The 14197-nt window shown below is 49.3% G+C and overlaps 1 protein-coding gene across 5 annotated transcripts in view; it reads right to left on the bottom strand.

Moving 5' to 3' along the window:
• Positions 1 to 14197, bottom strand: part of HIP1 (huntingtin interacting protein 1) — a 195742-nt gene that overhangs the window by 18052 nt on the left and 163493 nt on the right. For 4 of the 5 annotated variants that reach the window (XM_032756398.2, XM_032756408.2, XM_058443957.1 and 1 more), the window contains 10 exons: positions 12563 to 12620; positions 8430 to 8505; positions 8177 to 8317; positions 7314 to 7411; positions 6574 to 6646; positions 4978 to 5161; positions 3750 to 3838; positions 3237 to 3353; positions 780 to 881; positions 86 to 229 (listed from right to left, as the gene is read on the bottom strand). In XM_032756398.2, coding sequence (XP_032612289.1) covers positions 86 to 229; positions 780 to 881; positions 3237 to 3353; positions 3750 to 3838; positions 4978 to 5161; positions 6574 to 6646; positions 7314 to 7411; positions 8177 to 8317; positions 8430 to 8505; positions 12563 to 12620 — 1082 coding nt within the window. The remainder of the gene's footprint in view (positions 1 to 85; positions 230 to 779; positions 882 to 3236; positions 3354 to 3749; positions 3839 to 4977; positions 5162 to 6573; positions 6647 to 7313; positions 7412 to 8176; positions 8318 to 8429; positions 8506 to 12562; positions 12621 to 14197) is intronic. The other variant, XM_058443959.1, reaches the window with a different exon arrangement.

Raw genomic sequence — 14197 nt, 5'->3', positions numbered from 1 at the left:
CGGGGTCCTCCCGGCCTCCGAGCATGCACAGAGGCCCTCAGTGGGAATTCACAGGTGCTCGCTCGTGTCCGTGTCCGTGACTTGCCTCTGTGCTGGCCAGTTTGAGCTGAGTGTCCTGCAGTTCTTTCCGAAGAGCAGATAATTCCTCCTCCCTATGAGCTGCGCCACTCACCAGGCTGTCCCGCTCCTTCTCTAGCTCAGTGAACTGGGCTGCCCAGTTTGCTTCTGACTGCAAAGGTGACCACAAGGAAAGAGGGAGACGCTGGTTGGGTTAAATAGTCCTTACTTCCCAGAGGTCCAACCCACCACCGGGTTGCAAGGACTGGGAAGGTGATGGCTCTTTAACCTGCCACTCTGATTCCCTCCCGAGGACACACTGATTGCAGCTGGGGCTGACTTGGCCAGGCCAAGGATGGTGGATGACAGCAACGCCAAAGCCAGGGGTGGGGCAAGAAAGGAGGCCAGGCATGAAGGCTCATGTCTGTAATCCCAGCACTTTAGGAGGCTGAGGTGGGAGGATCACTTGAGCCCCGGAGTTTGAGTCCAGCCTGGGCAACATAGTGAAACCCCATCTCTACCAAAGAAAATACAAAAATTAGTCAGGTGTAGTGGTGTGTGCCTGTAGTCCCAGTTACTCAGGGGGCTAAGTGGGGAGGATCACCTGAGCCCAGGGAGGTGGAGGCTGCAGTGAGCTGTGATCGCACCACTGCATTCCAGCCTGGGTGACAGAAGAAGACCCTACCTTAAAAAACAAAAAAAAAAAGAAAGGAGCTATTTACTTGGGCAGAAGTTTCCAGGCTGCCTTGGAGAACCTGGAGCTCCCGTTGGCTTGTGGCGAGTTCTTGCTTCAAGCTCTCTAGAACTTCCAGCTGTTCTTGAGTCTGAAAGAGAAGAAAAACAGAGGGACTCTGATCTGGGTGGTAGTGACAAAGAATATAAAAATGTAAAAATGTCCCAAGTGATCAACAAGAGATCTGTAAACTCTACTGTATGTAAATTACACCCCCCAAAAAAGTGCAGGGTGTGGGAGGAGGAGGCGAGACCCCAGAGTATACTGAAAATGTGGATGTCAAGGAAGGAATTTTTATTATTTATTTATTTATTTATTTATTTTTGAGATGGAGTCTCGCTGTTGTTGCCCAGGCTGGAGTGCAGTGGTGCAGTCTCGGCTCACCGCAACCTCTGCCTCCCAGGTTCAAGAGATTCTTGTACCTCAGCCTCCCAAGCAGCTGGGACTATGGGCACGCGCCACCATGCCTGGCTAATTTTTATATTTTTAGTAGAGACGGGGTTTAACCACATTGGCTAGGCTGGTCTCGAACTCCTGACCTCAGGCAATCCTCCGGCCTTGGCCTCCCAAGGTGCTTGGATTACAAGTGTGAGCCGCTGCACCTGGCCTCCAGGAAGGAATTTTAGAAAAATTTCCCAAATGTCATGCTTGAGTCCGTAATACTAAAGGAAAAACTGGGTCTTAAATTCAGGCATCCCAACAGCTGGTATATTGCTGAACTACAGCACCTTGCCATCCCCAAATGACTCTTTCTTTTATTTCTTGATGGTGTTTGTCAAAGAGTGGGTTGTGACTCCTTAGTAAAAATTCACAGCTAACATTTAAAAACATGGATTAAATAGAACAGAAAATAGCCAAACGAATTCACATAGTAAGGATGAGTATTGCTTGGTGAAACTTACTTGTATTTCCATGAGACAGATGTAGTTTTTTATGTGGGGTCACAGAAAACTGTGAAAGCCACTCCTCTAAATCTATGACATTTGGTTTGATCTGTCCGATATCTGTAACTCCACCTCTAAGCCTCTGATCTGCCTGTTGGTCCTGCCCCAACACAATGGTGCTCTCTCTCTCTTTTTTTTTTTTGAGAGGGAGGTCTTGCTCTGTTACCCAGGCTGGGGTGCAGAGGGGCGATCATAGCTCACTGCAGCCTCGATCTCAAACTGGGCTCAAGCAATTTTCCCACCTCAGCTTCCTAAGTAGCCAGGATTGCAGGCATAGATGCTGCTACACCTGGATAATTTTTACATTTTTTTTTGTCTTGCTCTGTTGCCCAGGCTGAAGTGCAGTGGCACGATCACAGCTCACTGCAGTGTGAAACTCCTGGGCTCAAGCAATCCTCCTGCATTAGCATCCCAAGTAGTTGGGCCTACAAGCATGCATTACCATGCCCAGCTAATTTCTTAAAATTTTTTTTTTTTTTTTAGATGAAGTCTTACTCTGTCACCAGGCTGGAGTGCAGTGGCGTGATCTCTGCTCACTGCAACCTCTGCCTCCCAGGTTCAAGCGATTCTCCTGCTTCAGCCTCCCAAGTAGCTGGGACTACAGGCACCCGCTACCACGCCTGGCTAATTTTTTGTATTTTTAGTAGAGATGGAGTTTCACCATGTTGGCCAGGATAGTCTCGATCTCTTGACCATGATCTGCCTGCCTCAGCCTCCCAAAGTGCTAGGATTACAGGTGTGAGCCACTGTGCCTGGCCAATGTCTTAATTTTTTGTAGACACAAGGTCTCATTTTGTTGCCCAGGCTGGCCTGGAACTCCTGGCCTCAAGCCATCCTCCCGCACACTGGGATTCCAGGTGGGAACCACTGTGCCCAGCCTGTTCTCAAGTTTTTGTAAATAATGCTCACCCCACCAGGTGCAGTGGCTCACACCTGTAATCCCAGCACTTTGGGAGGCCGAGGTGGATGGATCACAATGTCAGGCGTTCGAGACCAGCCTGGCCAATATGGTGAAACCCCGTCTCTACTAAAAATACGAAAATTAGCCAAGCGTGGTGGTGGGTGTCTGTAGTCCCAGCTACTCAGGAGGCTGAGGCAGGAGAATCGCTTGAACCCAAGAGGTGGAAGTGGCAGTGAGCTGAGATCATGCCATTGCACTCCAGCCTGGGCAACAGAGTGAGACCCCGTTTCAAAAAAAAAAAAAAAAAAAGCTCATCCCTCTCTCTCTGCTACCCATGTGTTTTCCTTTCCTCAAACTCTCCTCCAGCCTCATCCTTGGAAAGCCTTTGCTGATTAACCCCAGGCAACTTGAGTCCTTCTATTACTTCGTGTATGCACTGGGGATGGTGTCTTGCTGTTCTGTGTGGCCACCATGGTGTGCTCCCTGCTGTGTGATGCCAACCGACCCACAGAACTGCCCGTGGAGCAGAAGGCCACAAAGCCCCTGCCACCAGCTCAACAGCCCCCTCCCTCATTTCCCGAGTGCTCCTCCTCCCATTCACCTTCTGCTGGCCCTGGTCACTGATGCGCTCCAACGAATCCTCCAGCTCTTTTTTCTCTCGTTCCAAATCTACCTGGGCTTGTCTGGCCACGGACACCTGTTTGGTCACCTCTGCATTCTGCAAAAGAAGAACAGTGTCTTGAACCAGGAGATCCCAGGCTTAGAGGACATCCTCCTTCTAGGACAATCACACTCAGGCTGTGCACGCCCTGGAGTCAGACACGGGAATCACTTTCCTACCCAGAGCCGGAACAGAGCTATCACCTTCAGATGCTTGACGCTCAAGTATTTACAAAACAATAAAGAAGGTGGGTGACCTACATGGGATTGGCACGCAGGACAGAGCCCAAGACACAGAAGCAAGAAAGCCTGAAAAGGTGTGGTTCCCGAGATGACGGCAATGCCTTAGAGATCAATGTAGGGGTTGCTGGCCGCGGGGAAGCCACAGGCCTGAGCCACTCTCTCCCCGGAGGGGCGGGGCCTGCAGGATGGTGATAGGGGCTGAGGGTCCTACCTTCCGCAGCAGGTCAGCGTGGTTCTGAACCAGCTCGCTGTACTTCTCCTTTAGCTTGCTATATCGCTGTTCATTGGCTTGAGCTTTCCCTGTATTGCCAAGGACCAAGGTGAGGAGTCTACCCTAGCAGGGACCCTTGCCCTCCTTGCAATGAGCCAGGGTCCCTAGAAGATCCTCCTTGTTTTGTTTTGAGACAGTCTTGCTCTGTCACCCAGGCTGGGGTGCAGTGGCACAATCACTGCTCACTGCAGCCTCGACCTCCTTGGGCTCAAGCCATCCTCCCACCCCATTCTCCTGAGTAGCTGGGCTCATGGGCATATGTCACCACACCTGGCTAATTTTTGTAGAGACGGGGGTCTCACTATGTTGCCCAGGCTGGTTTCAAACTCCTGGGCTCAGGCGATTCTCCCACCTCAGTAGGATTATAGGCATGAGCCACTGTGCCCGGCCAAAGATCCTCCTTTGATTTAGGAATGCATATATGCTTTTCTCCCTTGAAAGTCCTACTTACAGAAACTTCTCCAGGAAGTCATCTTTAAAAAGAATTCAACTAGTTAAAAATCAAGCCAGGGGCCAAGCGAGGTGGCTTATGCCTATAATCCCAGCACTTTGGGAGGCCAAGGTGGGTGGATCACCTGAGGTCAGGAGTTCGAGACCAGCCTGACCAACATGGTGAAACCTCATCTCTACTAAAAATACAAAGATCAGCTGGACATGGTGGTGTGTGCCTGTAATCCCAGCTACTCGGGAGGCTGAGGCAGGACAATCGCTTACACCTCGGAGGTGGAGGTTGCAGTGAGCCCAGATCACACCACTGCATTCCAGCCTGGGTGACAGAGTGAGACTCCACCTCAAAAAAAACAAAACAAAACAAAAAAATAATCAAGCCAGGGATTCATGCCTCTTCAGCACTTACGTACATGGCATTTATTCTATGGTGGCTTTCAGCTTTTTAAAAAATTTAATTGAAATTTTTTAGAGACAAGGCTCTCTGTTACAGAGGCCGGAGTGTGGTGGTGCAATCAGCTCACTGCAGCCTTTAATTCCTGGGCTCAAGTGATCCTCCTGTCTCAGCCTCAAGAGTAGCTGGGACTACAGGCACGTGCAACCCTAACCCTAACCCTAACCCTAACCCTAACCCAGCCTCTGTGCTGCATCCCGAGTCCAGCTGGGCTCTGCTGCCCGTGCCTGCCCCCAGGGCCCGCCCCCGCCCCCGCCGACTGCTCACTTTCTATCTCAGACAGGCTCCGCTGAGCCTTCTCGGTGTCCTCCCGCTGCCTCCTGAGCTCGTCCAGTTCTGCCCGCAGGAACTCACAGTCGTCGGCCGCCTGCTGCCGCAGGTGCTGCTGCTCGGCCAGCTCTGCTTCCAGCTCGCTGACGCGGCCCTTCAGCTGCAGCACAACCCGCTGGCTCTGTGGGGGACTCGGGTCATGAGGCCAACCGCCCGCTGCCACGGGTCACAGGCATGGGCTGGAGAAGCGGGTCCTACCATGCTTCTAAGTAAATACCCGATTCCCCTAAGTCAACTCTCCACGTCCCAGGAGGGTTGGAGCATCTGGTCATTAGGAGCCCCTCAATCAACAGCAATAACAGGGGATGATGGCCGGGGAATTGTGGTCCTCTTTAGAGTGGCTGGGGGTAGCAGCAGCTGTCCCTGTGGGTAAAGTCACCTGACCAGCCACTGTGAGGGGCGGTTGTTAATACAGCACCAACATTGCTCACAGCCGTCTCTTCTTTTTTTTTTTTGGCAGTTGGGGAAGAGGGGAAAGGGTATCACTATCACCCAGACTGGAGTGCAGTGAGGTGATCATGGCTCACTGCAGCCTCAACCTCCTGGGCTCAAGAGATCCTCTAGCTTCAGCCTCCCAAGTAGCTGGCATTACAGGTATGCACCACCATGCCCAGCTAATTTTTAAAAAGTATTTTGTAGAGATGGGGTCTTGCTATGTTGCCCAAGCTAGTCTTGAACTGCTGGGCTCAAGTGATCCTTCTGCCTGAGCCTTCCAAAGTGCTGGGGTTACAGGCGTGAGCCACTGTGCCCGGCAAACCAATCTCTCCTTATCGCCATGTGAGAAGGTCTGGTCCTGTTCTCCACAGCTTCTCAGCCTCGTGGGGACCAAGGTCATCTCTGGGTATCAATCACATGGATACTGTGCCTGGCCTAAATGCTGTCCTCATGGCATGTAAAATGGAAATGCATTATGACAGAGAACACAAGAAGACCTGGTTCTTTTGGATTTAGCATTTCTACCAGTTTTTATTTGGTTTTAGAGACACAGGTCTCGCTATGTTGCCCAGCCTGGATTCAAAACTCCTGGGCGTCAGTGATCCTCCTACCTCAGCCTCCTGAGTAGCTGGGATCACAGGTGTGCACCGCCATGCCTGGCTTGTTTCTACTAATTAACCTACCCTGAGGATGTGGTCCAAATCTGTCTATGTGATGCAATTTTTTTTTTTTTTTTTTTTTGAGACAGAGTCTTGTTCTGTTGCCCAGGCTGGAGTGCAGTGGCACGATCTCAGTTCACTGCAACCTCTGCCTCCCAAGTTCAAGCAATTCTCATGCCTCAGCTTCCCGAGTAGCTGGGATTACAGGTGCCTGCCAACACACCCGGCTAATTATTGCATTTTTATTGAAGACAGCGTTTCACCCTGTTGCCCAGGCTGGTCTCAAACTCCCAACCTCAGGTAATCCTCCTGCCTTGGCCTCCCAAAGTGCTGGGATTACAGGTGTGAGCCACTGTGCCTGGCCAGTGTGATGCAAATTTAACATTCAAATCTACCGTGTTTTGGTGAAGTGCAAAGGCAGAGCAGATCCAAGGCATACCTCAGTCTTCATGTTTTCTAGCTGTGCCTTCAGTCCACTGATCTCTCTGTATAGTCGCTCAATTAAGTGGTCCCTGGAAAGAGAAGGGGAATGAGTTTGCTTCCATAGTGCTTCTATTCCTCTCTTTTTAATTGTGAGCTCGGGAAGAAATTAAAAGCTGGTATTAATTTGGGGACAATTCTTTGAAATGCCATAAATTATGCTCTAAATGTTACCAGATACTAATCTAATACTCATAAGTCCATGGTTATTGATTTTGTTCTGAGATTAAAGGGGCCAATATTTGAGGGTCAAGACATTCATTTTTTGTGTGTTTTTGATTTTGTTTTAGAGACAGTCTGGCTTTGTCACCCAGGCTGAAGTGTAGTGGCACGATCATAGCTCACTGCAGCCTTGATATCCCAGGCTCAAGTGATCTTCCCAGTTCAATCTCCTGAGTAACTGGGACTACAGGTGTGTACCACCTGCCCAGCTAATTGTTTTACTTTTATTTAATAAAGATGGGATCTTGCTATGTTGCCCAAGCTTGGTCTTAAACTCCTGGTCTTAAAAAATCCTCCTGCCTCATCCTCCCCAAATGTTGTGATTACAGGCATGAGCCATTGCCCCCGACCCTTCAAGATGTTCTTTATCTAAGAAGCCCCAGTATCATTAAGAATTCCTCTTTGGTTAGTGTTTTGAGGCAGACCATGGCTTAACTTAGCTCCTGAACCATCTGCTTGAACCCAGCTTGGACTCACTTCTCGTCCTTGTTAACGCCGTTTTGACTGTTGAAATTGAAGGGATCACTGCTGAATGAGCTGCCAAAGATGTCATCAAACTTGTTGTCAAATAAATTCTGTGGTTGACCAAAAAGGAGTGAGAATAAGTCAGAGAGCCAGAGGATTCTGTGTGTGGGTCAGTTGAATAGTATGGGAGAATGCCCCTTTCTCAATTTGGTTCAGATCTGTTTAATTTTTTTTATTTTTTTGAGACAGGTTCTTGCTCTACTGCCCAGGCTAGAGTACAGTGGTGCAATCATAGCTCACTGCAGCCTCCAACTCCTGGCTCAAGTGATCCTCCTGGTTCAGCCTCCCGAGTAGCTGGAAGTATAGGTGTGTGCCACCATGCCTGGATAATTTTTTTATTTTAATTTTATTTATTTATATTTTTAGGGCCTGGTTCTTGTTCTCTTGCCTAGGCTGGAGTGCAGTGGCGTGATAACAGCTCACCATAGCCTTGGCTGCCCATGCTCAAGTGATCCTCCCAACTCAGCTTCCCACATAGCTGGGACCACAGGTGTGTGCCACCACGTTTGGCTAATTTTGTAAAGATGGGGTCTTACTATGTTGCCCAGGCTGGTCTTGAACCAGCCTCAAGCAGTCATCCCGCCTTAGCCTTGCAAAGTGTTGGGATTATAGCTGTGAGCCACTGCACCCAGCCAGACCCATTTATGATCCTTCTGGGAGCCACAGAGCAGGATGCTCAGCCTAGGTTGGTGCTAGGTGAAGAGAAGGCTGAACCTGGTTAGAATCAATGGGCTTTGGCCAGGGTTTCCCCGAGCCTCTCCCCTGTACTTGCAGGCAAGAGGAAAGGCCATGTTTCTCTCCCAAGTGATCCACACCTGCTGAGAGGCATCCATGTCCATGAGGTCATCCTTCTCTAGGACTGGCTCGCTGTCGGGGGATGAGGCCTCTGCAGGGATCACCACCACGGGGCTGATATGTTCTGACAGGGCTGAGGCTCGCAAGAAGTTGGGTGGGTTCTGAAGATGGAGACACATCCTCAAACAGTGCTTGCTTGCCAGGCCCCGCCGGCCTCTAAGAGGGTACTTGGGGCCTCTGCAGTGCCGAAGGTGTGTGGTCGGGTACGCTTACCTCGGGCAGCTGGGGGATCTGGATGAGCCGCTTGAAGTACTGCAGGTTGCTGGAGCGGTAGAACAGATCTTTCAACCTAGGGATGGAGAAGGACCTGAGGGGTGCTGGGTGTCTTCATCAGCCCCATGTAGGGGACAGAGCAGCCACCTGGCCTTCCTGCCCCCTCCCCAGCCCAAAGGCACAGGCTGTCAAGGAGATAAACTCCATGGTGCTGGGATTCAATTATGATGCTACAGAGGAGGATTATTTAAAGCTGGTCCTCAGTGACCTGGTGGTGAGGAAAGAGTAATTCATGCTACAAATCCTTTGGAAGAGTAGATAATCAAAAAGCTAATTTCTTCATTGCTGTAGAGTATATGTTGTTATTTTGCAGATTTAACTTCCGAGGAGTGTTTGGTTTAGAGTAACATTAAAAGAAACGGATTTTCTCTGAGGATAAGCCAACTAACCATAGGAAAAGGGAAGGGAATTTTACTACAAAGGTAGCTCTCTTCTTTCATTACTTCTCTTTGTTTTTAGACTATTTGTTCTCTCCACAATTAAGACTATAAGTTCCTGGGAAGTGGGGACTGAGCTCTGCTGAGCTGTTTCCCATAATGCCAGGGACAGGGGAGCCGTTCAATAAACACTTGGAGAATTACAATGGTTTGGTACTATGTCCTAATCTTGGGTGGATATGCACATGAAGAAAGCAACATTTTTTTTTTCTCTCTCTGTCTCTCTTTTTATAGAGGCAGGGTCTTGCTCTGTCACCCAGGCTAGAGTGCAGTGGTGCAATCAGAGATCACTGCAGCCTCGAATTCCTGGGCTCAAACAGTCTTCTGCCTCAGCCTCCTGAGTAGCTAGAACTACAGGGATGCACCACCATGCCTGGCTAATTTTTAATTTTTTGGTAGAAACAGGTTCTTGCTGTGTTGCCCAGGCTGGTCTCAAACTCTTGGCTTCAAGCAATCCTACTGCCTTGGCCTCCCAAAGTGCTGGGATTACAGGGGTGAGCCACTGTGCCCAACCTGCAACAATGAGCTTTCTCCAGCTTAGTCCAATAAACGAAACCCCCAGGGTCTTGTTACAGCCTGTCAGATCCCAAGACCTAGGCCTGTCTCTGTCTCTGTGACATCACTGCTGCTTCCCCTGAATTCAAGGACAGTGAGGTCTCAGACAGCAGCCATGTCTGTGTGGAACAGCAAAGCAGCTACTCAGGGGAGATGTTTTTAATAAGCTAGAAGCAAATGAAAGGAAATGAAATCACCTGACCACACATCCCCATCTTACTGGTTTGGAGCCAACAGTAATAGGCTCAACTGCTTTCACAAGCTACCGGAATTTGACATTCCAGGAAATCAGCCTCAGGGCCTGTCTCCTTGGACTAAAGAAGCCATTTATCATAGCATATGTACTTGGCTTCTCAAATGGAACAGGGGTACCAGGAGGTGGGTACAACCACGCACTTGTCCTTCGCTTGCTCCTGGGGAACCAGGCAGAGAAGCTGAAACTTGGCATTTGGGAGCTATGGTCAAGGGTGAGGAAATTAACAGGAAAAACAAGAGAGCGCACTTTTACAGAGCTAAGCCAGGAGGCCCTTCTCAGCCCCCTCTGTCCTCCCAACTCTCACTCTATTATCCTTCCCTTTTGCCTGGTTTCCCCTCCCCTCCTTTCCTTCTTTTTTTTTTGGATGGAGTCTTTCTCTGTTGTCCAAGCTGTAGTGCAGTGGCATGATCTCAGCTCACTGCAACCTCTGCCACCTGAGTTCAAGCAATTCTCCTGCCTCAGCCTCCTGAGTAGCTGGGATTACAGGGCTAATTTTTGTATTTATAGTAGAGACAGGGTTTCACCATGTTGGCCAGGCTGCTCTCAAACTCCTGACCTCAAGTGATCCACTTGCCTCGGCCTCCTAAAGTGCTGGGATTACAGGCGTGAGCCACTGTGCCCAGCCTAAATAAAGTTTTTTTTTTTTTTTTTGAGATGGAATCTCATTCTGATGCCCAGGCTGGAGTGCAGTGACATGATCTTGGCTCACTGCAACCTCTACCTCCAGGTTCAAGCGATTCTTCTGCCTCAGCCTCCCGAGTAGCTGGGATTACCAGTGTGTGCCACCATGCCCTGCTAATTTTTTAGTAGAGACGGGGTTTCACCATGTTGACCAGGCTGGTCTTGAACTCCTGACCTCAAGTGATCTGCCCACCTCGGCCTCCCAAAGCGCTGGTATTACAGACATGAGCCCCTGCACCTGGCTGGTGTTAGCAACTTTTATTGAGGCGGCAGTGCACAGCCAGCAGTGAAGGTCCTGTTCCTTGCAGAGAAGGGCCACCCCATAAGCAGTGAGCCCAGAATAGCAGCTGTTACATTTATACCCACTTTTAATTATATGTAAATTAATGGGCAGATTATGCAGAAATTTCTCGAAAAAAAGTGGTAAATTCTGGATTGTCAGGTTATTGCCATGGAAAGGGGCACTAACTTCTGGATGTTGCCATAGCAGTGGTAAACTGTCACTGCACACTGGTGGGTGTGTCTTATGCAGAGGTGCTTCCACTCCTTCCCTGTTTTACTTGTCCTTAATTTGGTCTGATGCCCAAGCCTTGCCTCCAGAGTCCAGTCTCCCATCCCACCTTAGAAGCAGGTCATATTTGTAGGGTATCAACCAAACCTGCTAGTGGATTGGACATGGGGGATGAGGAAAATGGTGACTTCCAGATCTCTGGCCTAAATGGATGATGGCAGTATTTGCTGAGACAGAAAAGAATGGGGAGGGGCTGGGCACAGTGACTCACGCCTGTAATCCCATCACTTTGGGAGGCAGATCACTTGAGGTCAGGACTTCAAGACCAGCCTGGCCAACATGGTGAAACCATATCTCTACTAAAAATACAAAAATTAGCCAGGCATGGTGGTGGGTGCCTATAATCCCAGCTACTGAAGAGGCTGAGGCAGGAAAATCACTGGAGATGGGGAGGCTGAGGTTGCAGTGAGCTGAGATCGCACCACTGCACTCAAGCCTGGGTGACAGAGCGAGGCTCTGTCTCAGAAACAAAAACAAAAACAAACAAACAAAAACAAAATAGAGAGAGAAAGGTTTTTTTTTTGGGAAAACCTAAAGTACAGTTTGAGATTTAAGTATGCTATACAGATGTCAAATTGGGGACAAGAGGCTGGCATTCAGAAGTAAGGTCTGGCTAGAGATACATATTTAGGGGTTATCAGTCTATAAATGCTATAAGACAGAACTTAGGGAGAGGGAAAAGAGAAGAGGATGAAGTCTGGGGCATAAGCAGGCAACTAATGAATGGATGAAATCTCTTTCTTCTATATGTTTCTATGGGATTTATTAGAGAACCAATAGTTACCCTAGCTATAGGTAGATTTGACTCTGAGCTATTTTCACTTTATCACCTTAGAATGAAGATAACCTCAGGTCGGGTGTGGTGGCTCACGCCTGTAATCCCAGCACTTTGGGAGGCTGAGGCAGGCAGATCACAAGGTCAAGAGATCAAGACCATCCTGGCCAACATGGTGAAACCCCGTCTCTACTAAAAATACAAAAATTAGCTCAGCGTGGTGGTGCGTGCCTGTAGTCTCAGCTACTCGAGAGGTTGAGGCAGGAGGATCACTTGAACCCAGGAGGCAGAGGCTGCAGTGAGCCGAGATCGTGCCATTGCACTCCAGCCTGGCGACAGAGCGAGACTCTGTCTCAAAAAAAAAAAAAAAAAAAAAGAATGAAGATAACCTCACCCCCCCAAGTATTTAAAAAAAATTTTTTTTAGAGACAGGGTCTCACTTTGTCACCTAGACTGAAGTGTAGCAGCACAATCACAGCTCATTGCAGCCTCGAACTCCTAGGTTCAGGCCATCCTCCTGCCTCAGCCTCTCAAGTAGCTGGGATCACAGGTGCATACCACCGTGCCCACTAATTTGTTTTACTTTTTTTTTTCTGTAGAGACGGGAGTCTCTCTATGTTGCCCGGCCTGGTGTCGAACTCCCGGCCTTAAGCGATCCTCCTGCCCCTGCCTCCCAAAGTGTTGGGGTTACAGGCATGAATCACTGTGTCCAGCCACCTCTCACAGTGCTCTTGTGTGGTTTAATGATTTTATAGTGCTCTTGGATTCACCTCCATTCCTGTTACTTGAACCACTTACTTTGTAAACTGCTCCATGAAGCGGTCCCGGTGGCCTTGCAGGGTGTCGGCTGGGAGGCCTGGAAGAAATTGGAAAGAGTGTGAGAGGGGAGGGGGACCAGAGGGCAGGGAAGCCACAGCGGGGCTCTCGAGGGGGAGGGGCCCAGCTACCCTGGGGCATGTGGCCAGCACTGGCAGGGGCCACGACTGGCCTAGAGCTGTCCCGAGGTCTGGTAACCAAGGGAGCCCAGCAGGAACCAGCAAGAGTGTGGAGACGCTTATCCTCCAAACCCTTCCACTTCAATTAGTTCCTGAAGGACAAGCCATGCCGGGCACAATGGGGTGGAAATTGTGTCCTGGACTAGAGAAGAAATGGTGACCTGACCCAGTAGCAGGCTGGACCATGGCAGGCCCAGGAGGGAGCAGTTCTTTCTCAGCTGTTGCCTGCATTTCTTTTAGGTTGAGGCTCAGGGCTGATACTAGTCTGGAAGAGATCCACAGAGCCTGCCCAAGAGGATGTCTGTCAGAAGGCAAAGAACAAGAGATTGAAGGCCGGGTGCAGTGGCTCACGCATGTAATCCCAGCACTTCGGGAGGCTGAGGCAGGAGAATCACTTGAGGTCAGGAGTTCGAGACCAGCCTGACTAACATGGAGAAACCTCATCTCTACTAAAAATACAGAAATTAGCCGGGCGTGGTGGCATGTGCCTGTAATCCCAGCTACTCGGGAGGCTGAGGCAGGAGAATCGCTTGAACCCGGCAGGCAGAGATTGCAGTGAGCTGAGATGGCACCACTGCACTCCAGCCTGGGTGACAGCGAGACTGTCAAAAAAAAGAACAAGGGATTGAGGCTTGGGATCTGAGTTCCAGTCCCGGCTTTGTTGGTAGCTAACTCTATGACACTGCACACACCAGTGGCCTCTTAGGACAGCCTCCTCCCCTACAGAACCAGTTCTCTGAGGTCCTGTCACCTCTCAGATGTGGGAATCTGCATATTGCAGCTATAGATCATAGTTCAGCAATCCTTTTAGTGTTTGCTTTATTTGCTTAAATTTAAATTTGTTATTTGGAAATGGGTCATACATTAATTGGATAAAATCAGGGAACACATGTATAAAACATGATTATCAAAATGGCAAAAGATGGCTGGGGGCAGTGGCTCCCACGTCTAATCCCAGCACTTTGGGAGGCTGAGTGGGGAGCATCGCTTGTACCCAGGAGTTTGAGACCAGCCTGGCCAACATAGCAAGACCCCCATCTCTAGAAAAATTAAAAAATAAAAGTTAGCCAGGTGTGGTGATGTGCACTGTGGTCTTAGCTACTCAAGAGGTTTGAGGTGGGAGGATCTTTTAAGCCCAGGAGTTTGAGGCTGCAGTGAGCTATGATCGTACCACTGCACTCCAGCCTGGGTGACAGAGCAAGACCCCGCCTTGAAACAAAACAAAACAAAAATGGCAAAAGTGGACATTGGAATGAATATGGCACTTCACCTAAATGATCTTTCTCCCAAGAACCCTTAACCCCAGTTAAATCAGGAAAAAAACATCAGGCAAACAGAATTCAGGAACATCCTACAAAAAACTCAGAACCGTCAAAGTCATCAAAAATAAGAGAATTTGGAGAAGTGAAACGTCATAGCCAAGGAGACATCACATCTA

The sequence above is a fragment of the Hylobates moloch genome, unplaced genomic scaffold (genome assembly GCF_009828535.3).
Source record: "Hylobates moloch isolate HMO894 unplaced genomic scaffold, HMol_V3 SCAFFOLD_1, whole genome shotgun sequence".
In the NCBI taxonomy this organism is placed as follows: Eukaryota; Metazoa; Chordata; class Mammalia; order Primates; family Hylobatidae; genus Hylobates; species Hylobates moloch.
Note: the sequence above shows the minus strand (reverse complement) of the source record. Positions and strands in the feature narration are given on the sequence as shown.